Source organism: Lepisosteus platostomus, chromosome 11 (genome assembly GCF_059453375.1).
Source record: "Lepisosteus platostomus isolate fLepPlt1 chromosome 11, fLepPlt1.hap1, whole genome shotgun sequence".
NCBI lineage: Eukaryota > Metazoa > Chordata > Actinopteri > Semionotiformes > Lepisosteidae > Lepisosteus > Lepisosteus platostomus.
This window is the reverse complement of record NC_142621.1, coordinates 48,315,854-48,339,503: the sequence shown is the minus strand read 5'-3', so window position 1 is coordinate 48,339,503 and position 23,650 is coordinate 48,315,854. Positions and strand designations below refer to the sequence as shown.

The 23,650-nt window shown below is 55.7% G+C and overlaps 3 protein-coding genes across 7 annotated transcripts; 2 read left to right on the top strand and 1 right to left on the bottom strand.

The window, feature by feature from the left end:
* Positions 1 to 170: 170 nt before the first annotated feature.
* c11h17orf67 (chromosome 11 C17orf67 homolog) lies at positions 171 to 3,285 on the bottom strand. Its single transcript, XM_088600211.1, has 4 exons — positions 2,918 to 3,285; positions 1,441 to 1,541; positions 636 to 786; positions 171 to 543 (listed from the first exon to the last, which is right to left on the bottom strand). Exons 1-3 carry the CDS (start codon positions 3,132 to 3,134, stop codon positions 670 to 672), a joined length of 435 nt encoding a protein of 144 aa, XP_088456337.1. The 5' UTR covers positions 3,135 to 3,285; the 3' UTR covers positions 171 to 543; positions 636 to 669.
* A 453-nt stretch (positions 3,286 to 3,738) lies between these two features.
* Positions 3,739 to 15,420, top strand: dgke (diacylglycerol kinase, epsilon). Of its 4 annotated transcripts, none has more exons than XR_015925476.1 (12): positions 3,739 to 4,644; positions 5,464 to 5,623; positions 7,361 to 7,480; positions 8,341 to 8,484; positions 8,764 to 8,921; positions 9,468 to 9,519; positions 9,635 to 9,748; positions 10,570 to 10,641; positions 10,950 to 11,077; positions 11,180 to 11,291; positions 12,068 to 13,046; positions 13,306 to 15,420. XR_015925476.1 is itself a non-coding variant. In XM_088600202.1 (11 exons), the coding sequence occupies exons 1-11, from the start codon at positions 4,205 to 4,207 to the stop codon at positions 12,269 to 12,271; spliced, it is 1,704 nt and encodes a 567-aa protein (XP_088456328.1). In that variant the 5' UTR covers positions 3,739 to 4,204; the 3' UTR covers positions 12,272 to 15,420. The 4 variants fall into 4 exon arrangements, 1 of the variants encoding a protein (XP_088456328.1); XR_015925475.1 differs by having other exon boundaries at positions 12,068 to 13,166; XR_015925474.1 differs by having other exon boundaries at positions 12,068 to 13,206.
* On the top strand, positions 12,180 to 21,958 carry LOC148652928 (meteorin-like protein). Of its 2 annotated transcripts, XM_088600205.1 has the most exons (5): positions 12,180 to 12,301; positions 16,241 to 16,736; positions 17,575 to 17,972; positions 18,890 to 18,949; positions 20,263 to 21,958. In XM_088600205.1, exons 1-5 carry the CDS (start codon positions 12,292 to 12,294, stop codon positions 20,577 to 20,579), a joined length of 1,281 nt encoding a protein of 426 aa, XP_088456331.1. In that variant the 5' UTR covers positions 12,180 to 12,291; the 3' UTR covers positions 20,580 to 21,958. The 2 variants fall into 2 exon arrangements, with proteins under 2 accessions (XP_088456331.1, XP_088456332.1); XM_088600206.1 differs by lacking the exon at positions 18,890 to 18,949.
* The last annotated feature ends 1,692 nt before the right edge of the window (positions 21,959 to 23,650 follow it).

The following is a 23,650-nucleotide window of genomic DNA, read 5'->3' as shown; positions in this document are numbered from 1 at the left end:
GAGTGGCGGGACCTCGAGCTGTGGATCGGTCAGAGGACGTGTGCTCGGTCCCGGGTCCGCAGGAGCGCGGGCGCCTCGGTTCTCGAGCACGCGAAGTACAAAAAGCCCAGTGAGGCCGCGCTCGGTCAGACACGATTTAAAATATATAATCAGATCGTTTTGCTCCTCCGTCATTTTCAGAATTTATTTATTTTTTTCTTACCGTGAAAAAAAATACAAATGATGCCAGATGTGACCACGGCTGCGGCCCGGGTCCAGACAATCCGCATCTCCAGCCGGGGTAACAAGTCTCACTTCCGGAAAGACAGAGACATGCAAGAAGTTTTCACTCTTTTTAATATTCAGGATAAAGTCACAGAGGGCTTTTTTTTTTTTCTAAAAGGACAGGTGTCATCACACCCTTGGTACAAAAGCCAGTTGCTTTAAGAATGCATACAGAGGGGCTGGCTATAGGACTACTATCAGAATATTCTAGAGGCTGTCCGGGCAGAAATCATCTTCGGGCAGGACGCTTCTGGGTGCTCGTGCTGCCAGGCTCGCGCTCTGCAGAGAAAGGAAACGCATTTGAGCGTCTCGCGGCGGCAGAATTGCGCCCGGGTCGGTGGTCCCGAGGAGAGCGCGTGCGTTATACCGACCCCCGGGGACAGGCGCGCCGGGGCCCCTGCAGGCTCAGACCGGGTGCACGTAGTTGCGGTCGCAGCGCGGGAAGCAGTGCGGGTTCAGCCAGTGCTCCAGGTCGGTCTCCCGGGCGCGCTGCTCCAGCCTCTGCAGGTACAGCATGTGCTCCTGTCCGGGGGCATAAGGACAGGTGAGGACACTCTCCCCATCACTGACCCCAGGTCACAGGCAGACCTGGCTGTCCAGAGAGGACAGGATCAGTGACCACAGCCTGGACACAGACACTGGACACAGGCAGACCTGGCTGTCCAGAGAGGACAGGATCAGTGACCACAGCCTGGACACAGACACTGGACACAGGCAGACCTGGCTGTCCAGAGAGGACAGGATCAGTGCCCACAGCCTGGACACAGACACTGGACACAGGCAGACCTGGCTGTCCAGAGAGGACAGGCTCACTGACCACAGCCTGGACACAGACACTGGACACAGGCAGACCTGGCTGTCCAGAGAGGACAGGATCAGTGACCACAGGCACAGGGACTTTCTTCTACACTGCAAGAAACACTCAGGAATCAAATATTCCACAAAATAGCAAATACCCACAACTGCCAGAATTAGAACAGTTTGCAATTCTCCTCTGGAAGGAGAAACCCAGTATGTGGTCAGAGGGCAGATAGGCAGACGTCCAGCTCTGTTGTCTCAGTACCTCCCTTTGCAGCTCAGCCAGGTTTTTGCCTCAGGTTCTGCTCTGAAATACTGTTCTGTTTGTTTACATATTTTCACTGTAGCAGTCCGCCTGCAGGCAACAGAAAGCTTTACCCTGTTTGGCTCATCGGGAAACCCCGCCTTCCTGGGGCGGTCCTGCCTTTTGCTCCTCAGCAGCTGCTTGGCAATGTTCTCCTTCAGAATGGGAGAGGCATCTGACAAGAGACAGGAGACACAGGGAGACCATACAGAGGGGGCACAGACCATACAGAGAGAATACAGACCATACAGAGAGAATACAGACCATACAGAGGGGGCACAGACCATACAGAGAGAATACAGACCATACAGAGGGGGCACAGACCATACAGAGAGAATACAGACCATACAGAGGGAGCACAGACCATACAGAGAGAATACAGACCATACAGAGGGGGCACAGACCATACAGAGAGAATGGGAGATTAACCTGGGTGGAAATGAGACTTCCATTGTGAACTGAAAGTGTGCAACAGTGTGTTTTATCCTTCTCTGTTCTAATCTTCAGGAGAGGAACACCAGGCATCTCCCGGGCACTCACGGTCCCAGACAGGCTCTGGTTGTTATGAAGTTTGAACCAGACAAGTGTTAACATTCATCTCCTCCCTAAACTCCTTCTCTGCTGTTCCTGGCTAGTTTCTCATTTCCTTACACCCGACTTCACATTAGAAAACAAAAGGGGAGATTTTGGACTGGAGGAAAATAAATTCTGAAAACAAATCTGAAAACAGGCCAGTCTTTGTTTTTTCTGAGAACAGAGCCCAGCACTTTTCCACCTGGGGGGTGAGGGACAGAGCTGACCCCCCAGTGCCCACGCAGGCCGATCCAGCAGGGGGTCAGGACTCCCTGTGTTGTGGGGACTGATTTTAATCTGCAGCTCCCGGAAAATGGGCAGCCTCTGTCCTCCCGACGCGGAATCCCGCTCTGACCCAGAGCAGGGGCCCCTCCTGGTGAATTAACAAAGGGCCCTTTCAGCTGCCCGGCCCCTCTGGAGCACAGAGCTGCGCCGGACCTGCAGAGGCCCCTTTGGCAGCCCAGGCACTCGCTGACGTGGCCAGAGCTACCTGCTGCTCCACTCGGGCCTCTTCTCTCACGGGGCCACACCAGTCTGAGCAGACGTGACCAGCGTGCACTCATGTTGTTTCCACAGCGGGCTTCCTCGTGATCCTCCGGGAGAAATGTCCTTTCAACGGACAGTCCAGTACAGCAATGCGAGGACACAGGGAAGACCAGCAGCACTGCAGCGCGTTTTAAAATCTTTCTTCCTTTAGGAATCTGCGCAGCTCTCGGCACGGATCAGTGGGCTATTTCATGGATTTATCGCTACTCTCGAGAGTCATATGATATGGGTATTATTAATACGGGTATGCATTTCTTCAATATATTTTAAAGGTTCATCAATTATATTTTAAGTGGAATATACACTTTATATCAAACTGCCACACTAAGCGAAGGCACCCAGTCATTTTATAGATAATTCAGTTTCAAAATGTGAACAGATCTGAAAGCGATCTGCTGCCTTTCCCACGTGTAAAACGGCGATTCTTCCTACCTGTGCAGGAGGTCAGCAAGACCAGCGCCAGGACCAGAGCCACGAGCGTCTTCATGTCCAGCTGTGTCCCTGCCCGCTGCTGCTGCAGTTCTGAGCGCGAGCCGCGGGGGGGCCGGCTCCAGTAGATGCTTACGTCACCCGCCCCCCGGACCGGCCTAGCGCGCAGCTGGCAACATCTGGGTCTGCTGCGGCTTGTCCCCTGAACGAGACGGCACATCCTGCTTTATCATACTGAACACGCGCAGGATGCATTTAGTACTTTTGAGTATATGATTTTGTGTTTTTTTTTTGTTATGACTTGAAAGAAAGCACTTTTCTCCAAATCAAATCCGAACTTGTGGACCTGGTATCAAAGCGCCCTTTTGACGTTTAAGGCTGTAGTGCGCGCCCTGTCCACTCGGCGGCGCTGCAAACCTGTTGTTGCGGTCTTGTTTTTATTCTACGGAGTCGGGATATGGCTCAGCGCTACACGAGTCCCCACATCATAATGGAGGTTTCATTACTGTCTTGTATGTGATAAGATGGCAGAGCTGGGAGACTTTGTTTACACCATGAGCAAAAATCCGAATCCTACCAAAGCAATTCTGTGGCGTTTATGTTAACTTTCAGAATGCACAGAGCTGATTAAAGGCAGAGGACAGTGCGGCACAGAACATGTGAAAGCTGTGCTTGATCGCCCTGCGGGATGTGGTCTGTAGATGCGCAGTTGGTTTTATCTCGAGGTGCAGCTGTTTTCCGCCTGCGGAGCCCGAGCCGGGGGGGCAGGAGCGTCGTGACGTCACGGTTTCCGCTTCCGCTGATTGGCCGGCATGACAGCTGCAGCAGGCGCGGGGGTCGGGGTTGTGTTGTGGGCATTGATGGATGACACCGCCGTGTCTGGATCTGCGTGTCCAGCCGAGGCGCAGCTCAGCGGCTGCTTGCGAGGGCAGGGGGCGCGGGCCGCGGTGTGAGCCCAGGGGGCCGGGCTGGTCACTGCCGGAGTCTGCTGCACGGGGGCTCGCATTCGCCAGTTTCGCTGGAGCCTCGTCTCCACAAAGATCTGTCTCAGCAGCCGCCCGCGGTTGAGCCTGTACGTTAGTCCTTCCTGCGTGAACCCGTCCGGCTTCTTGCAAGCCACGCGAATCACGGGATGCGTGGAAACGGCCCTCCCAGAGGCACCTGCGTCGTGGCGCTGTGCTGAGCGGCCACCAGCTCGTGTTTCTCCGCTGAACCAGTCGCCGTGTCGTCAGTAAACAAAGCGGCCGCGCACAGAGAGAGGCAGACGAGCGTCTCTCCTGCACCAGCGCGATGGAGGGGGAGGAGGGCGGCGAGCCGGCCCGGGGCGAATGGAGGCTCCTGGCTTGGACTGCGCTGGCGGTGCTGGTGCCGGTGGCGCTGACGCTGTGGTGCAGCGTGCAGCGCTCCCGCAGGAAGATGCTGATCAGGGACATTTTCAGGCGGAGCAAGCACGACTGGCGCTACACCGACCTCTTCAACAAGCCCACGTACTGCTGCCTGTGCGCACAGCACATCCTGCAGGGCGCCTTCTGCGAGTGCTGCGGGGTCTGCGCGGACGAGCGCTGCCTGCGCCGCGCCGACAGGAGCCTGCCCTGCAAGGAGATCATGGCGCCGGGCCCGGGGGACGGCTCGCTGGCTCACCGCTGGGTCCGGGGCAACGTCCCGCTCTGCAGCTACTGCGCGGTGTGCCAGCAGCAGTGCGGCACGCAGCCCCGGCTGTGCGACTACAGGTGAGAGCGGGGTGACCTCCTGGGGTCTCGGCTACAGGCTCTGCCCCGAAGGGAGTTTGTTCTGCACATCTGGAATGAGCTGCTGTTACTGCACAGCGATGGAAACTCCGCTGAGCGACAGCTGGAACCATTCTGGCTCGTACTGATTTGCGGGCTGTGTTAGAACGTGTACTGATGGAGAAAACACCATTTTAACGTCTGTATAGACCGACATGACGCGTCTGAGGGCGGTGCTTATAGAAGAGTCCGCAGCTCTCGGGCTGATGCGTTGTGTTTTCCAGTCGTGTCGCTGCCCGATGCCCCAGTTCAGGAGGCGGAGTTTCCCCGGCTGGCGCTGGCAGCGCAGCGGTGTTGCGATCTCAGTCGAGGGGCATCAGAGCTGGCGGGGAAGCCGGTGCGTGTCTGGGTCGGCGCTTGCAGGGCCCTGTTGCCCAACAGGGAATTGCAGTCGCCAGAGAGAGGCTGAGCACTAGGCCCTCATGCGCTCTCTGCGGCGTTTAGCTTTCCTTTCTGGGGAAGACACAGAACCGGCAGCTCTGCTCCCCCGATTCTGCCAGTTGCCTGCCGTCTCCCAGGAGCCCCCCCGCCACAGGTGTGGCACAGCCTGGATTCGAACCTGCGCCGCCCCTCCTGTTCGTGGTGGATTGGAGACGTGATGGACGAGTGTCCGTTGTTACCAGTGCCCGAGTCTCCGATGGGCTCCGGTGCAGACCGGGTCTGAGCAGGGCGCCCCCTGGTGCTGGCGCTGGCGCTGGCGCTGAGCAGGGCGCCCCCTGGTGCTGGTGCTGAGCAGGGCGCCCCCTTGTGCTTGCGCTGCAGGTGTGTCTGGTGCCAGACCACGGTGCACGACGACTGCAGGCCCGGCCTGGCGGATGGGGGCCGCTGTGACCTGGGGGAGTTCCGCAGCCTGATCATCCCCCCGCAGTACCTGCACCGCGTCAACCGGCTGCGCCGCGGGCAGGCGGACGAGTACCGGCAGGTAGGGGTGCCCGAGGGGGGGGGGGGGCTTTTTCACTTGTGCTGACGCCTCAGGAGCTGCAGCCATGGTGTTCAGGGTTCAAGGGTATTGTCATACATACTTACCGGAGTACAATGAAGTGCTCGATGGCGTTTCCTCGCATAACGAACGACACAACAGATCGTTAGACACAAGAACGTCAGACAAAGGCACGTGTGTCAACCGCACAGCGGGAAGTAGCGGTGAGAATACAGGTAGCAGCAGTCTGCACATGCTTACAGGTAGCAGCAGTGTACATGAGACTAGTGCACAGTACAGTAGCAGCAGTGTACTGAGGGTAAGAGCTGTAATCGTTATCAGCATTCAAATAGCAGCAGTATGCAAAAGCCAAGTAGAGGCAGTATTGTGAGTTCAGTGCAAAAGCAGCTGGATTAAGGATGAAGAGGCAGTTGATATCACGAGTATTGATCATTAAGGATAAAGAGGTGGAGTTTCGCAGTCTTGTGGCTGTGGGAAAGCAGCTTCTGCTCCTTAATATTCCTGAATCGTCTGCCTGAAGGAAGAAGAGAGAAAAGAGTCATTCCCAGGGTGGGTCTGGGCTTCGGGTATGTTATTCGCTGTTCTGGGGCGGCACGTGGTTGAGGAGGGTCTGAGTGGAAGGGAGTTCTGTACAGTGATGGGCTGGACTGTCTCCGCCACTCTTCTGTCATTTTATACGCTCAGAAGATGAGTATATGCTATTCCAAACTGTAATGCATCCAGTGAAAATAGCTTTCTATAGTACATCTGTAGAAATTTGTGAGTGCTTTTGAACACATACCAAATCTCCTGAGTCACTTGAGGAAGTAGATGTGCTGGTCTGACTTCATCTACTTGATGGGACCAGGCCAGGGTGCTGGTGATGTGAATGTCCTTCTCCACAGCAGCCCCGTTGATGTAGACAGGGGCGTGGCCTCCTCCCTGCTTCCTGAAGGCAACGGCCAGCTCCTTAGTTTTGCTGACGTTGAGGGAGAAGTCCTTACCCCCTGGTCCTTACCCTCTTTCCTGTACTCTGTTTCATCATTATTTGTGAGCAGAGCTGCAGTGGTGGTGCTGTCAGCAAGCTTGAAGAGGGAGTTGGAGCTGTTCGCCCACGATTGTGCGGCTAGGCACAGGGAGTAGAGGAGAGCTCTGAGCACACAGCCCTGGGGTCTCCTGTGTTGAGGGGGTGTGGTTGCCTGTTCTCACACATTGAGGTCGGCCCGTCAGGAAGTCCAGGATCCGGTTACAGAGAGAAGTACTAAGGCCCAGGTCCGAGCTTGGTGACTAATTTGGATGCGATTATGGTATTAAAAGATGAACTATAATGGGTGAATGGTACTCTGGTGTAGGTGTTGTGCAGACGTGACGCACTCCCTCGGTCCCCCCGGGCCAGCGCTGTGCCGCTCTGTGAATCGACAGTGATTTGTCAGTGAATGTCCAGATGTGGCGTGAATGCGCGTGCTCTGGCAGCAGCTGGTGGTCCTGCGGGAGCGGCCGTGCTCGTCCCAGAGAGTCCTGGGACTGTTCCTGCTCTGTGGTCGGAGGGACAGGGTGGCGTCTGATTGGCTAGCTCCGAGCCCTCCCCCTCGGTGACAGTCGGAGTTCAGGCGTCCTCGGTGGCACGTCTGCTGCTGGTGTCGGTGTCGTGCGGTCTGGGTCGCGGCCGTGGTGCCAGTGTGGAAGCCTGACGCCTCCCTCCTCCTCCTCCTCCTCCTCTCCCTCTCTCTCCGGGCGCAGCTGGCGGCTGCCTGCGGCCCGAACTGGATGCCTGTCCTGGTCCTGGCCAACACGCGCAGCGGGAACAACATGGCCGAGGTGCTGCTGGGGGAGTTCAAGACGCTGCTGAACCCAGTGCAGGTGAGCGACTCGGGGCAGGTGAGCGACTCGGGGCAGGCGAGCGACTCGGGGCAGGCGAGCGACTGCGCAGGCGAGCGACTCGGGGCAGGCGAGCGACTCGGGGCAGGCGAGCGACTGCGCAGGCGAGCGACTCGGGACAGGCGAGTGCTGCTCCTTACAGCCAACTTCATGAGCAGTGTTGTCTGACATCATGCAAGACTGAACACCTGAAAAAATTAACTTGATACTCAGTGTCGAAGACTCTAAGGAGAGCAGAACTGCTCACTTTTGAGGCATGCTTTTTTAAAAGTTTTAAAGTTTTAATAATATTAAATTAAAGTAACGTGAAGTTTTACTCTAAGTTTAATATTATTAATTGCAAAATTATAGTGTAATAGTATAATAATATTACAGATAAAGTTGATCTAAATTTCTGCTTAACACAGGAAATGCAGTGCAGGTTATTCAGGAAATGGGCATGGAGCATTCCTATCTAACAAATGCTCCAGTGAACCAGTCTCTCTTCCTGCGAGAAAGCTGGAGGTTTGGTGTCTCTTGGAGTCGGCAGGAGCTGCTGTTGGTCTCGGCTGCACTGAGAGGGTTTAGCTGTCGCTGTGGGACGGGGGGCTGGCGCGGCGCTGTGGTGGTGGAGGGGGGCTGGTGTGTTGCTGGCCGATAGGCAGCTTTATCGCTCTCTTTCTCCTGACAGGCTGGCGTGGTAACGCCCCCTTCAGGCCTGTGAGCAACCTGGCTGGCCGAAGGTTTCCTGTGCTGCGGGGACTCGTGTCCAGCAGGGCGGCGCTGTGCGTGCGTGCGTGCAGAAAGAGCACTGCGCTCGGGGTCTGTGCTGATTCTGCGCTCGGCTCCCTCTCACCCTGCAGGTGTTCGACCTGACGCAGTTCCCCCCCACCAAGGCCCTGCAGCTCTGCGCCCTGCTGCCTGCAGGCTGTGCGCGCGTGCTGGTCTGCGGGGGCGATGGGACGGTGGGCTGGGTGCTGGACGCCATCGACACCATGAAGCTGAAGGTCAGTGGCCGCACCGGGGCGGGGCTGCGGTAACGCGCGCTGGGGGCTGTTTCCCTGCAGTAGGAAACTGTGCCCCTCGTGTCTGAAATCCCCCGCGCCCCTTCTGACTCTCTCTGGGCCGCTGCTCCTGCAGGGTGCACTCTGGGGGGTGTCTCCTCGCGGGGAGAGGTTGCGTGCAGGTGTGGTCTGCTGCCCCCCGGTGGCTTGTCGAGCCGGTGCAGCTGAGCACCCCTGTGGTGAACGCACTGTCCGGTTCTGTCTGTTCCCTGTGGGGTTCAGGGCCAGGAGCAGTTCGTGCCTCGGGTGACCATCCTGCCGCTGGGCACAGGGAACGACTTGTCCAACTCGCTGGGCTGGGGCGCGGGGTACGCCGGCGAGATCCCCGTGGAGCAGGTCCTGCGCAACATCCTGGACGCGGAGGCTGTCAAGCTGGACAGGTGAGGCTGTGCGCTCCCTCTGCCCGGTGCGCAGGAGTTTCTTCACTGGCTGCCTCGGGCTCAGCTCAGGTGCATGTCAGCTGCTTGCTGGGCCTTCCCTCCGTCTCACACCAGAAGGGTCCTGCTGTCCCATCACAGTCCTGCCTTCTGGAGCACCTCCGGCCATAGCCCAGACACAACAGGTCTGACGCACAACGCTAGGCACAAAACAGAGCACGCACAGACACTGCACCGTCCAGAACAGCTCATGAGGAATTGCATGGCTGATATTTTTTATGCCAGGGACACTGTGGGCAAATGGTTAATTTCTTGATCAGTGGGGGTAGGATGTTCTAGAGGAAAGGGCTGCATAGAGCTGGTCAGCGTGTTTCAGCTCGGTTCCTTCATGGGTCTTCCTGCTTGTCCGTCTTTAGTCACTTTGGACATTTTGTCTGCTGGAGGCCATTAAAAATTTAGCTTTGTGCCTGTTTCATCCTAAATGCAAATTAACCTCTGGGCACAAGAGTGGTGAGTGTCTGAGCGCTGTCCTGCCTGTGTCTTTTCCAGGTGGAAGGTCCAGGTTACTCCGAAAGGATACTACAGCTTCCGGAAGCCCAAGGTGAGCACTGTGGATATCATGAGAATTACTTTTCTTTCTGGACCACGGAAAGCCATCGGTAAGTTCACAGCCACGCGAGGGCGGAAGAGTCTGTAAACGAGCGTTTTGTGTGCAGGTGCTGACGATGAATAATTACTTCTCGGTGGGGCCGGACGCACTGATGGCGCTGAATTTCCATGCCCATCGCGAGAAAGTGCCCTCGCTCTTCAACAGCAGGATCATCAACAAGGTGAGGCAGAGGGCAGGAGGCGGGTCTCTGTCCCACACGGTTGGGAGACACCCAGCTGGGGTGACAGGACTACCCCAGTGTCCCCAGAACCCGAATTGCATGGCAATCGGTCCTTTTCTTGGGAATGTTTCTTTAGGCGGGCTCTGTTCTCCTGTTGCTGGTCTGCTGCTCATTGTATCTTGAACCAAATACTCTTCCTGACATCATTCAGGAAACAGGTTCTATGACCTTTAAAATCTGACCTTAAAACTCTCCTTTTACTAAAGCCTGTGTTTGACTGTCTTACGGTCTGGTCTGTCTTGTATGATTTATTTTATTGTATTACTATCATTTGTACAGCATCCTTGGGTTTGGAAAGGTGCTGTATAAATAAATTATTAGTTGTTATGGCAATAAAGTATTGAACTTAAAAGTTCCTCTTGCAGATGTCAGGCAGACGTCTCACTTTAGGAGCTGGGTGGTCAACACACAGATAACACACTGCTTTTACAACATGGTTCAGCTCTGGTAGCCTTAGAAGAGAAGGCTTCAGATGGCACTGTCACGTTTTTTACAAAATCTCCAAACTGTTCTGTTTTTCAATTACTCTTTTACCGGACAGTGGGAGCAGCGTAGCCTGGTGGGTGAGCCTTGGGTGACGTACTGGAACCCAGTTCCTCTAGTCCTCCCAGTCGTTGTGGGAGTGGGGACCCATGGGGCTGGGGTCACCTGTTCGCAGGTCCGCTGAGCCTGCTGAGACTGGCGCCAGGGGCCGCTCTGGCCCGGTGGACCTCTGTGGCTCCGGAGTGGACTGTTCACTTCTTCTCCTCCCTGTTTTTCAGGCTGTGTATTTTTTCTACGGAACCAAAGATTGCCTGGTCCAGGAGTGCAGGGACCTGGACAAGAGGGTGGAGGTACTGCCGGCGCTGTTTCCCCCGGGCCCTGTGTGTCACATGCACATCTGGCCCCTGTGTGTCACGTGCACATCTGGCCCCTGTGTGTCACGTGCACATCTGGCCCCTGTGTGTCACGTGCACATCTGGCCATGAATGAAGTGTTACGAACAGACGTGTCTCTGCTTAAAAGATCGTATTCATTTAGCATATTCGTCTTTTTGCCTCTTGGGGATGATCCTGCAGTTTTTAGAGCCAGGAGTCTGGCGTCTGCCCCCTCAGGTGACCCCAGAGTAACGGCTGCCCTCTCTCCCTGGTTCCCTGTGCAGCTGGAGCTGGACGGCGAGAGGGTGCCACTGCCCAGCCTGGAGGGCATCATCGTGCTCAACATCGGCTACTGGGGCGGCGGCTGCCGGCTGTGGGAGGGCATGGGCGACGAGCCCTGTCCGCCAACCAGGTAGGCCGGGGCAGCGCAGGGCAGGGCCTTGTGGCGGGGCGGGTCAGGGGAGCTGGGGGCGAGGCTCTGGTCCTGACGCTGCCCCGTGTGTCCGTGCCCCAGGCTGGACGACGGCCTGCTGGAGGTGGTGGGGGTGTTCGGCTCGTTCCACTGCGCCCAGATCCAGGTCAAGGTGGCCAACCCGGTGCGTCTCGGCCAGGCCCACACGGTCAGGGTGAGTCCGGCCCCCCTCTTCGCTCTCCGCGTGGACCTGCTGTCCCGGAACCGGGCTCTTCTGGGCCGCGCCGGTTTCGCACTGTGAGCTGCTGCGTGCCTGTGATCACCCTGACGTGCCGCTGTTTGTGTTTGTGTGTTTGTGTGTTTGTGTGTTTGTGTGTTTGTGTGTTTGTGTGTTTGTGTGTTTGTTTTTGTAGACCCTGACGTGCAGCTGTGTGTCTGTGTGTGTGTGTTTTCGGGGACCCTGACGTGCCGCTGTGCGGTCTGTGTGTGTGTGTTTTCGGGGACCCTGACGTACCGCTGTGCGGTCTGTGTGTGTGTGTTTTCGGGGACCCTGACGTGCCGCTGTGCGGTCTGTGTGTGTGTGTTTTCGGGGACCCTGACGTGCCGCTGTGCGGTCTGTGTGTGTGTGTTTTCGGGGACCCTGACGTGCCGCTGTGCGGTCTGTTTGTGTGTGTGTTTTCGGGGACCCTGACGTGCCGCTGTGCGGTCTGTGTGTGTGTGTTTTCGGGGACCCTGACGTGCCGCTGTGCGGTCTGTGTGTGTGTGTTTTCGGGGACCCTGACGTGCCGCTGTGCGGTCTGTGTGTGTGTGTTTTCGGGGACCCTGACGTGCCGCTGTGCGGTCTGTTTGTGTGTGTGTTTTCGGGGACCCTGACGTGCCGCTGTGCGGTCTGTGTGTGTGTGTTTTCGGGGACCCTGACGTGCCGCTGTGCGGTCTGTGTGTGTGTGTTTTCGGGGACCCTGACGTGCCGCTGTGCGATCTCCCTGGCAGCTGGTGTTGAAGAGCTCCAGGATGCCCATGCAGGTGGACGGGGAGCCCTGGGCACAGGGGCCCTGCACGGTCACCATCACGCACAAGACCCATGCGCTGATGCTGTACCACTGCGCCGACCAGACCGACGACGAGGACGACAACTCCAGCAGCTCCGAGCACGAGGCCCCTCCCAGCGCGCCGGCGCCCGGCCCCGAGGGCTAGACCCGGCTGGCACAGCAGGCATGCCTCCCGGTAATCCCCGAATCCGCACAGTCTCCATCTCCCTCTCCGGGGACTCTCCGGGGCACCGGCGGTCTGGGTGCTTGTGCCAGGATTTGAATTTTTCACTTTTGTACTTACTGGTGTGGACTGTCACTGAGGTCGAGCAGCCCTGCAGGGGGCGCTGCAGGCCGTGCTGGTCTCTGGCACCAGCAGGGTAATTAAACACAAGCCCTGCGTGTCCCAAGCGTCACGCCCGCAGGACTGGGAAACGGTCACTGCAGCCGTGACAACTGTGATGCCAAACAACCAGGACTGATGTCAGGAATGGTAGAAAAAAACAGCCACTGTTGTCACGACCCCAGAGTTGAGCTTAAAGGAACCTGATCTTTGTTTTTGTGTTCACCAGTACTTGCTGAGTGAAAATCCCAGTCTTACATGTTTACTTCATTCGTCTTTTTTTTTTTTTAAACGTTGCGCACAAGGCTGGATGTCATTTTAATTCCAGCAGAACAGAAGAAGTGTTTTTCCTCCGGAGTTCATCTCGGTTGTGTGCAGGAGCAGCGAGCGGGAGGCTTGTGCTGAAACAGACAGGAAGTGACGATTCTTTGTTCTTCGCCTGTTTCTCTGTCATGTCTCAAGCACAGAGGACACTCCAGTCCTGGTCCCGCAGGGTCAGGGTGTCCGCAGGGGGTCCAGTCCTGGTCCCGCAGGGTCAGGGTGTCCGCAGGGGGTCCAGTCCTGGTCCCGCAGGGTCAGGGTGTCCGCAGGGGGTCCAGTCCCTGTCCTGCAGGGTCAGTGTGTCCGCAGGGGGTCCAGTCCTGGTCATACAGGGTCAGTGTGTCTGCAGGATGTCCAGTCCTGGTCCCGCAGGGTCAGGGTGTCCGCAGGGGGTCCAGTCCCTGTCCTGCAGGGTCAGGGTGTCCGCAGGGGGTCCAGTCCTGGTCATACAGGGTCAGTGTGTCTGCAGGATGTCCAGTCCTGGTCCCGCAGGGTCAGGGTGTCCAGTCCTCCAGGACCCTGGACACACTGACCAGCCCCTCCAGGACCCTGGACACACTGACCAGCCCTCCAGGACAAGGACACGGCCGTTGGGGACAGTGTTATGATAATACTGCAGCAGATCTCCCTGCTTCTCGCTAGCGCACTGGATGAAGGCAGGGGGCGCCACTGAGGACAGGAGTGTAGGAGAGGGCTGGGCCGTGAGGGGGACACCTGCTCACACCTGTGTGCTTTGCTCAAGGAGTGGAAGAGCTGTTCACTGTATTCTGAGGCACTGAAGTCCTTCAGCACTGCGGCAGAGGAGTGGCGGCTGTGTTGAGGGAGGGGAGCCCCAGTTCTGAGGAATAAATACTCCCCACTCTGCTGCCCTTCTCTACAAAAAACCAGACGCTTAGATGCACTGGAGGTCACTGCCGAAAAGCCAGAGTAGAAGTTTGCAGTGGCTGTGGTTGGCAGGGCCTTGAGGTTGGTAGCTGAAGTTTAATTTATTTTGTGGTTTATTTGTTGTTGTTTTTGATGTCCTCCTGGCTGACCTCTGTGTCGTGTCAGGTAAACGCGTGCACTACACGGGTCCAGCCGGCAGAGGGCGCTGTGGCCCGTGGCTGTACTCGGCTGCGGTCGGAGCTGGGGCGCCAGCGTCACAACAGACAGTGCGCTGTTGGGGATTCAACTTGATATGATACATTCATAGCTATTAAAGCTATTAAATATAGATTTTCTCTTCTAGGCACATAGATCATTCTAAACGTGGAGATTAATTCTGATATATGCACTGTATTGTATTACATTTTGCGGATTTTTAAACGTTTAAATGTTTATCATAGCTACATAGACATAATTAAATTTTTAATATGCTTGAAGGAAAAAAAAATTGGTCACAGCTTCAACGCCTTTCTGCGGGGAGCTTCTCGTGAGCTTCCACGTTAATTAAGGAGGAGGGGAAGACCTTTATGATCTTAGTGGGCTCAGTTCCCGTCACGTTACTGCGTGTGAATAAGACAGTGCGATTAAATCTTCTGTCGCGTCCCGTTTGCTCATCGTCGACTGCGGAATCTCCTAGGGTGACCCTTCGAGATATTTTAAATGTGTATTTTTCTGTAAATATACGCGTTGTGGACTGTTTACCGTGATGTCGCAAAGCTCGAGATCGGAGCGGTGCCGACGTGACGCTGCTCGAGCTGTGCCAGCTCCGCTCTTTCACTGCTCGGCTCTGTCGTGTCCGGGTTCGGTGCTCCTACGCGTGTGTTGACTAAGGGTTTAGTGGGAACACGCTACTCAGCGGTTTTTCCCCGCAAGACGAGAAAAAATAACTTTTCACCTGTGAAAGGCGCGCGGGTGTTCACGTCTATGTGTGCCTGCATTCTTCAGTACTTCATAGAGATTTACAACCTCCCGGAGATTCAAGTCCAACACTGAATCATCGGACAACGCTTGGCGAATATAGACCATTGCTTTTTCCAACAAAAAAATCATGTGACTGAATTGGGTATTTTGCGTTGTTTCTTGTCTAGAAGCTCTTAGCCTGTGCAAAAAAAAATGATTTTCACAATATCAATATATTAAATCTTAACACGGATGTGTCCAGCTGTTTTATTTAATGTGGGAAGCGCGTTTCATTCCTGGTTAACTTAAGCGTTATCTGAAATATTGTTGACACGTTTCGATGTAGCTCACGGGGATAACCACGCGCAGTCAGGAGTTCCCCAAACCCGTAGTTGTTACTGCTGTCTTGAGTTGTGTCGGCAAACAAGAATGCCGGGCCAACATAGTGAGTCGTGAAACCTGTCACTGAACCCTTCTTCGGTTTTGAGTAAGGGTTTTTGCAGTTGTGTTGTCGAAACCTCTGGCAACTCCGAGCTGAAAGAGCTGTAATTGAATTTAAGCTTTCCAGAACTGTCTGCTGCTGGCGGGGAATGTGGTTGAAAGTCTTTGCTTCGCTCTAAAACAGTCTTGCTCTCGGAGCGGTGAGCACGACTCCAATGGTGTAACAGTACTGTGTAACAGATTCTCCAGCTCGCTGCTGGGAATGGGCTCTGATATTGTGAATAAGAAGTATTTTCTTAATTCCTTGTGTAAAAGAACCATGACACAGAAGGTTTACAGTATGTATTTTTGCGTGTCTCGAAATATTAAAAATCGTTTTATCTAAACTGCTTGCCTTTTTCTCGCATCCGGGAGTGGCACAAGACATGAGAATTCTTCTTCTTTTCATCTTCCAGCCCCCGACCGGCTGCTGTAATGTGTTTGGAGTCGGTATTGGTCTTGCACGGGTAGGACAGGGGCTGTAGTTTAATCTCGGGTTTGTGCTCAGCCGGGGTCCTGAAGGGGTCGCGCCGCGCCGCGAGATCGAGATTCCACGGTGCGGTTTTGTGCGCTCGCGAGGGAGCGGCTTCTGGGCCCGGGGATATGGAGGAGCGGGAATGCACATAGAAAAGCAATTATTTCAGGGGCTCTTTGTCAGCGGCCGGAACAATAGGAGCCGAGACCCGAGTCTTGAAGACCCATCCATCAACCCCCAGTTCACTGCGGCCGGCCGGGCGACAGCGAGCTTGTCGGGTGGTTTGGAGTGGGGAATACGGCCTGATGCGCGCAGTGCAGCCGGACACCGTGCTGGTCAAGGGAAACGATCAAGTCGGCAGAGTGTGCTTTGATTTAACCGCTCTTGAGTAGGGGCTGGTTCATGAGAACTGCAGGGTAGTTCAACGTGAGGCTGTCCGTGTCTAACAAGGTTTACATTTCGGGTAAGAAATGCCCTCTTTTGTGAACGCTGAAATCAGATTCGCTATCAGAAAGCCCCACTACTGACGCGTTGATCACTGAACTGCCCTGAAAAGCGGTTTTCATTTTTAAAACGCCCACGACATGCCTGTTTCTCTGGGTATCTCCTACGGCGGCGAGAGTGCGAGAACGATGATGTTTTGCCGAACGGTTAGCATGATAAATGCTCCTCTTTCTCTAGCATATTGAAAGAGGACGGAAAGGAGCGGGGGAGTTCTGTCAGGAGGGAGCGTGGCGTCCAGGTTACCGGGGAACCTACGGCTTTAGCACCGAGTGCGGCGGTGATTGACGTCAGTATCGACGGCTCGTGCGCCTCTGGGATTCGGGGGCCCTGGTCGCCCTTCTCGACACCCCTCCCCCTCCAGAGGGGTCTCAGTAACCTGTCAGCTGCGGACCCCAGCAGGGCCGCGAGCTATTGGCTGATTCCAGCGCGAGGTCGCCGATTTTTGTCTCCCGGACTCTGGACCCCGAAGGGCTCGCGGCGCAGACAGGCAGCAGCGCGCCGCTGTGTTGAAGACTCTGGGATCCCTCCAGCTCTCGAGAAGCGAGCGGCTCGCCCTGGTCCAGTCCTGCCCGCGAGTGCCGCACCCATGAGAGCCGGAGGCGAGGCGGGCCGGAGGCTGCGGTCTTGCCTGCTACTCCTGCAAGCGCTGTCGAGCGCGGCGGACCTGTGCACCTGGAGAGGGAGGTGGGTCCTGTCCCGCGCGGGTCGGTGGCGCAGATGACACCTGTGATGCGCCCCGCGTGGCTGCCGAGTCGCAATAGGACGCTCTTGAATGTGTTCAGGTGGGGGGCTGCGTCAGCACGCGTAAGGCTGCAAAGGAACAAGCGACGTTTATTCCAGCTGGGAAGAGAAGAACAGACCCGAAGAAGCTCCACAGCCGAAACGTTGTGTTTCCTTTCTTCTCTTTTCAGCTGGAATAAACCTTTACTTGTGCTTCGGAATAGGACGAATTTGGACACTGAGAAAAAAACGTGTGTTGAGGTTTCAATGAAATTGCGTTTTTGATGGTCGCTGTATCCGAACGAAAGAGATGTATGTGGAAAGAAAGATATTCTGTATGGATCTGATCGCACCTTCAGCCACATACGTGTTTGGCTGCGGACATACAGTATGTTAAAGCACAGCATAGGCATGTATACCTTAGTGAGATGGATTCCCTGAGATCAGTTTCAAAATGCAAGACGTTATCAGAATCCTCCTTGCTGAGTTCCTCATCATCAGTTCTCAAAGACCAGCGGCGATCCCGCCGTCTGTGAAATCCGATTTCAAACCCAAACAAGAAACCAGCACTGGTTCTGACTTATCTAGCAAGAAGTCCCGGCTCGGTCCAAACGCGCAGATGCTCTCCTGGGTAGCAGCAGGGCCTGACTGGAGAGTCGTGTCAGGACGTGCAGAGCTCAGTGTGAAATGCACTTAGCGCCGTGCTAACGGGCTCCGCTCTGGATGGTCTGCATGCATTACAGGGTTTTCAGAAACATTCACGAGACACTAACTCCTCTCTCTCCCCCCGCCGCGCGGCCAGCGGGCTCGTGCGCGAGCCCCACGCCAGGGCGGTGCAGCAGGTGCTTCTGCGCTGCACGGAGGGCGCCGTGGAGTGGGTGTACCCCCGGCAGGCGCTGCGGGTCGTCCTGCAGCCCAACCTGGCCTCCGCGCGCCCCTACACCGTCTGCGTCAAGCCCTTCCGCGGCTCTCGCGGCGCCAGCATGCACGTGGAGAGGGCGGGCGAGCTGGAGCTGCTGCTGAGCGAGGGCGCGCGGCCGGCGCGCGCGCACTGCTTCCGCGCGGACGGGCCGCAGCCGCCCGCCATCTTCCTGCAGGCCAGCCCCCAGAGCGACATCGGCCGGCGCGCCGTGGGCTTCCAGTACGAGCTGCTGGGCAACCGCAGCTCCGCGCCGGACCTGCAGGACAGCGTCCTGCAAGGTGAGCTGGGGGGGGCAGGTGTCTGGAGTGGCCGTCAGGAGTGGGGTCGGTGGACAGTGGTCAGTCGGTAGTGGGGTCAGTGGCCCCTGGCCCCTGGACGAGCCCTGCAGTGGACGGGCCCCCCGGTGTGGGAGAGGCCCAGGCTGTCCTGCTGTGGGTCACAGGGGCGGGGGCGGGGGTGGGGTCTGGGGTCGGAAAATGAGTCTGATTCCTGCCGCAGAACTGACTCCCGACCGGAGCCCTGTGTGTCCGGAGCACGGTGGAGCGGGCAGGGAATGGAGTCCCAGGATTCCGGCATTCCTGCAGGAATTCCTGCCTCTCCAGAAGCGGTGTGTGGGATGATGTCATTCTGCATGGATTCCAGAGGGCTGAGGTTTTTTTAATGTGTGGTGTGGTGTGGTGTGGGGGAGGGGTAGATTTCCCCCCCACACACTCCCCTCGACCCTGCCAGCGCCTCCCGGGGGTGGATACCTGCTTGCTGGTTGCTGGACAGCTGGACAGCAGGCTGTGAGGCTCCGGGTGGCAGGGGCTGATCTGGGCGGCACTCGCGCTGTCTGCTGTCTCACTCGTGCTGTCTGCTGTCTCACTCGTGCTGTCTGCTGTCTCACTCGCGCTGTCTGCTGTCTCACTCGTGCTGTCTGCTGTCTCACTCGTGCTGTCTGCTGTGTCTCACTCGTGCTGTCTGCTGTCTCACTCGCGCTGTCTGCTGTGTCTCACTCGTGCTGTCTGCTGTGTCTCACTCGTGCTGTCTGCTGTCTCACTCGCGCTGTCTGCTGTGTCTCACTCGTGCTGTCTGCTGTGTCTCACTCGTGCTGTCTGCTGTGTCTCACTCGTGCTGTCTGCTGTCTCACTCGCGCTGTCTGCTGTGTCTCACTCGTGCTGTCTGCTGTGTCTCACTCGTGCTCCTCCTCTCACAGCTGCGTGCCGCCCCTGCAACAACACCGAGCTGCTCCTGGCCGTCTGCAGCAGTGACTTCGGTACGTCTCCCCGCCGCCCCTAGAGCAGCACAAGGGTCTGAGCTCGTTCGGCCCAGCCAGGGTCTTAGCAGCTAAAAGTTCCAGGGATCCTCTCCAGTTTCCTGTCAGACGCCGGGTCTCCACTTCAACTACATGGCTGGGCAGCCTGCTCCACACTCCCGCCACTCCCTGTGTAAAGAAATGCCTCCTGTTGTTGGTTTTCAATGTTCTTCCACTAGAGTCATCTGCTTCATGTCGTCTTCTTCATCCTGAGTTTGCTGACTCTGTTGATGCCTTGGAGTGTTTCAGGTCCCTCCTTACTCTAGTTTAGGACGCGTCTTTGAGCCCAGGAATGCATCCGGCTCCTCTTCCAGAGCTACTGACTCCAGGGCAGTGAGACCTTCTTCTGGTGTGACGACTGAAACTGTATTGAACATTCTCAACGAGGTTTATCTAGGGAACCGTTTAAACGCAATATCCCAGACTGATTGGCCTCAAAAGTGCCCAACAGGCTGCACAGAGCTTGAAAATACATGCAGATACATCTAGAAAGTAAAAAATGTCTGTTTTTTGCCGAGAGGCAGAGTCTTTGGGTGCGGAGGGCCCTCGAGTGGGGACCCCTCGCAGGTTCCAGCTCCTGAAGTCCCTCTCTGTGTCACAGGCCCGGCGCTCAGGGTTAATTGCTATTGACGTGTTTACGGGGCGTTGACCTTTGCCCTTCTAAAGAGCGGGAGTGTTTGGTGCTCACTTTGCGAGCCGGCGGTGTCCCAGACCCCCTCCTGCGAGCGCCAGGCTGACAGATGTGGGGGCTCAGGCGCACAATGGGGGGCAGCAGTGCTCCGGACGCCAGCGGGGCAGAAGAACCGACCCTTTGACCTGCCTGACCGCCCTCCCCTCCCCCCCAGGTCATGGCCACCCCCCTCTCTGACCCCGAGAACCAGTCCTGCCCAGGCTGTCCCGGGCCCAGCGGGCTCCGGCGGCGCTGGCAGACCCTGCCGGTCTTCCTTCCCGATTCCCGAAACCGTCCGTCCTCGTCACGTGACTTGTAACGACATAGTGGTCAACTCTCAGAAGGTGACGGCAGGCGCTTGACCGCGAGCCTCCAGCCGCTGCTCTGAAAGGGACAGTGCTGCTCCGTTATTCCTGTCGCGCTCGTTCGTTGTTTTCCAGACCCGCGCGCTGCTCGGTGTTCTCACTGCTGCGCTGTGTGTGTTTGTGTTTCCTGCGACAGGGACGCCAGCCCGCTCTGTGCTGCCACTTTCCAGCTGTCAGGTTAAAAACCCGAATGGGATCTGGGGAATGGAGCTCTCTCTGACTCTCTGTCTCCCTCGCAGTGGCCAGAGGCTTCATCCTCAACGTGTCCCACGATGCCGAGCGCCAGACGTCCCGGGTGGAGGTGGGCGCCAGCCGCGTGTACCGGCAGCGTGGGGGGGTCTTCGTGCCGGGGGACGCTGGGGGGGCCTGGAGGGGCCACGTCCAGACCCTGCTGCGCTGCGGGGCGCGGCCGGGGGCCGGCGAGTTCCTCTTCGTGGGCGCCGAGCACTTCGGGGAGGCCTGGCTGGGCTGCGCCCCGCGCTACGGGCACTTCCTGTCGGTGTACGGTGCGGCGCAGAGGCGCCGGGAGAACGCCTGCGAGTTCCCGCTGGACTGAGGAGGGCTCCGACTCGGGGTGCAGGACGGCCTTGGGGTACCCCTTCTTCTCGCCTGTGGGAGCCGGGCAGCAGGGACCTGACGCCCCCTGAGCCGGCCGCCGTCGCCGGGCCCCGAAGCTGCTCACCGGCGTGTCTGTCGGCCCCGAGGGGCCCGGTCGTCACACTGCTGCTGGACAGACACCGGGTGACCGGCTCTCCCGCCTCCGGCTGTCCGACTTCACAAGCACCTCCGCGGAGTCTCACTCCTGTCCGCCGGCCCGTGTTTCACCGCTGGTTCTGCGGAGCCGAACGGCTGGGTCGACACTGTTGGGGGGGGGTGGCCTTTGAAAGCTCCCGCAGTGAGTGCAGGCCTGTCCCCTCCTGCCTGCCAGTGAATCTGCCGGCTCTTCTCTCCCCCGCCCTCGGGTGACCCCCAGCCAAGTGCAGGCTGAGCAGCACCTACAGCTGGGACCTCAAGATGCAATTGGCATTCCCATTTGGGAAGGTAGTAAGAAATAACTAGCTTTTTTTAACCCTTCGTAGTTCTACAAGTTTACAGAGCGTGTGTGGCCAGAGTCGAGGTGAAACACGAGAGGCACAGCGCTGGGGTTTGGAGAGACTCCGCTCTGCGGTGCAGTTCTCAGGGTGTCCAGCAGGTGGCAGACGGCTGTTTTTTCAAGAACGTTTTTTAGGAAAGTAGAGTCGAGTTTTGTTCCGTCTTCAGTGCTGTGCCCTCAGTGTCTTAAAGACCTTTAGAGATGCCTTTTACTCTATTTCTTTAAAGAGATTCACTCTGCAGCCTCCCCGACGACTATTCATGCTTAACCCTTCAGTAAAGAACGTATTTAGTGCTTAACGGTTGTATCTATACAATGATATGCGCAATTTGGAGTTCCTTTATCATTGTAATTCTGTGGATTTCTGTGTGTACATTATGAAAGGTGAAAACTGATTATGATGTTTAGAATCTCACTAAATTAAATTATGACTCCGATACTAACGCCCCTCACACAATATAGTGGAATTCTATGCATAGATGTGTATTAATTTAGTAATGTGGTGAAGTTTTGAGTGCTGTAGGTCTACAGAGGAGGTGTACACATTGTTTCGACACAGGATTGTCACAGAGGCACAAGTGATGTGGTTGATTTTCTCCCTGCTGCCTGAGAGACGAGAGGATTGGAGACAATTTCCTGAGAAATCTCTGTTCTTCAGCTCAGTATAGCTGAGTATAACCTTTTCACTGTTCTCGTTTTAAAATACTTATAGAGATTTGTATGACACTGCATTAGAAAACGGCCAAAAATAAGTGTATTGTAAAACCTGGCGTTTTTTTACACACCTTAATGGATGTTGTGACATTCTGTAAACTGATTAGTAAACTAACGACATGGCTGCAGTAATTGCTCACGGGCTCCTTGATCGTTTGTGTGGCTTTTCTCCTTCTCTTTGAACCCGAGAGCTCCTCGATCCCAAACGAGGTCTGAGCGCTCACCTGCTTGTTAGAGATCTTCGATCCCAGAATCTCATCGTGCTTGCTAAAGAAACAAGTGTCCGCCTCAAAACCTTGTTCCTGACACTGTAAGTGTATCGGGGGGGCTCTATCTTACTCATGATCTATTTGCTGCTTTTATAATTGAACTAAAGCAGCTTAATTGTAAAATTCCTGTCAGCTCAGTTTCCTTTTTCTGTCTGAGCTGCGCTAAGAGCGTCGCAGGTTTACAGCGTCGTCCTGACGGGCTGATATTTCTTCTTCTAGCTGATCATTTAAACCGCACACAGGTTCCGCACAGCGGTGTTTTCACACAGAGACCAGAAGTAGCGGGAAAAAACGAGGTTAAAAGCGACCAGCTGTTCTCAGTAATATATGAAGGCAAAAGGTGTTCTGTCGACTTTATCATGTGCGCAGTGGTTTAAAAGGATAATAAATTGCAAATTGTTCGGCGCTAGAAAGCAGCTCAACAGTGGAGGACCTGTTTGTGCCGGCTGGTCCCGGCCCCTCGTGCGGATAATAGCCACTCTTTTATGTAAATGGAATTGATGTACCGTAAAATGATATACAAATGTGTCTATGATAGAAAGTGCAATTGAGAGACTGAATAAACCCATTATTTAGCATGTTACAGCATCTAAGGCCGGCCTGGGAAACAGAGAGCAAGCAGATGTGATGGACTCGGGGCCGCTGAATGCACAGTCCTCCAGCAGAGCACGATTAATTGACTTTTAAAATAACTTTCTTTTTCTCCCGCGCTTCTACTTGGCTGAGCAGGATTCACAAATTGCTGTCTTGAACTTTTTATTGGGACTAAATAGCTGCCAATGAAAGTGTAAATGACTTGGGGTTGAATAGGCGGCGCACAATGGCCGACCGCGACAAGGCGCCGGCTGACACAGCGCCCATTGTGGCGGGCTGTGTCGCCGGCGGAGCGGGGCTCATGAATCTGTAAAGAGCGCTTCAGCAGCGGGCCCGGACTCCGCTCCAGCGCCTTTGTTGCCTTTTCTTCACGAAGGAGAAGTTATATAATTATCTGACGATTTATTTGCTCCGCGCAAAGGCAAATCTTTCTTTATGTAAATAAAGTTTCTCCTAAAAGGAGAATCGGTTTATTGGAAATAGCCTGGTTTCACTCGATCAGAATGGCTGTGATAAACAAAGAGGTTTATATATAGGATACAAAGGAACAAGTAATAGGTTTATTCCATGCTGAAAAAAAAGAAGAAAGAGAACACAACGTTTCGGCCGTGGAGCCTTCTTCAGGTGTGAGGCCGCACACCTGAAGAAGGCTCTTCAGGTCGAAACGTTGTTCTCTTCTTTTTTTTCAGCATGGAATAAACCTATTACTTGTTCCTTTGCAGCCTACGCATGCTGACGCAGCTACCCACCTGAACTATATATAGGATATATATCTCTGCGATTTATATATATATAGGATATCTGCCTCTGCTGTGCAGTGATCACGTTCCACGTGTCGCTGCCGTTTGCAAACCGTTTACTCTTCGACTCCTCCGGCGCCCTGATTTTACTGCGTTTTCCTCCCTGGCGTTTGTCCAACGGCAGGCGGGTCACGATGCTTCTGAAGAACATCCGCAC

Coding starts and splice junctions, on each gene's coding strand:
- c11h17orf67 (XM_088600211.1), bottom strand. CDS start 3,134: ATGTGCCGTCTCGTTCAGGGGACAAGCCGCAGCAGACCCAGATGTTGC. Junction 1,542..2,917: donor CTTGCTGACCTCCTGCACAG/GTAGGAAGAATC, acceptor GTCTCTTGTCAG/ATGCCTCTCCCATTCTGAAG. Junction 787..1,440: donor TTCCCGATGAGCCAAACAGG/GTAAAGCTTTCT, acceptor GCCCCCGGACAG/GAGCACATGCTGTACCTGCA.
- dgke (XM_088600202.1), top strand. CDS start 4,205: ATGGAGGGGGAGGAGGGCGGCGAGCCGGCCCGGGGCGAATGGAGGCTC. Junction 5,624..7,360: donor AGGCGGACGAGTACCGGCAG/GTAGGGGTGCCC, acceptor CTCCGGGCGCAG/CTGGCGGCTGCCTGCGGCCC. Junction 11,078..11,179: donor GAGCCCTGTCCGCCAACCAG/GTAGGCCGGGGC, acceptor TCCGTGCCCCAG/GCTGGACGACGGCCTGCTGG.
- LOC148652928 (XM_088600205.1), top strand. Junction 17,973..18,889: donor GCAGGACAGCGTCCTGCAAG/GTGAGCTGGGGG, acceptor CTCCTCTCACAG/CTGCGTGCCGCCCCTGCAAC. Junction 18,950..20,262: donor CGTCTGCAGCAGTGACTTCG/GTACGTCTCCCC, acceptor TCTCCCTCGCAG/TGGCCAGAGGCTTCATCCTC.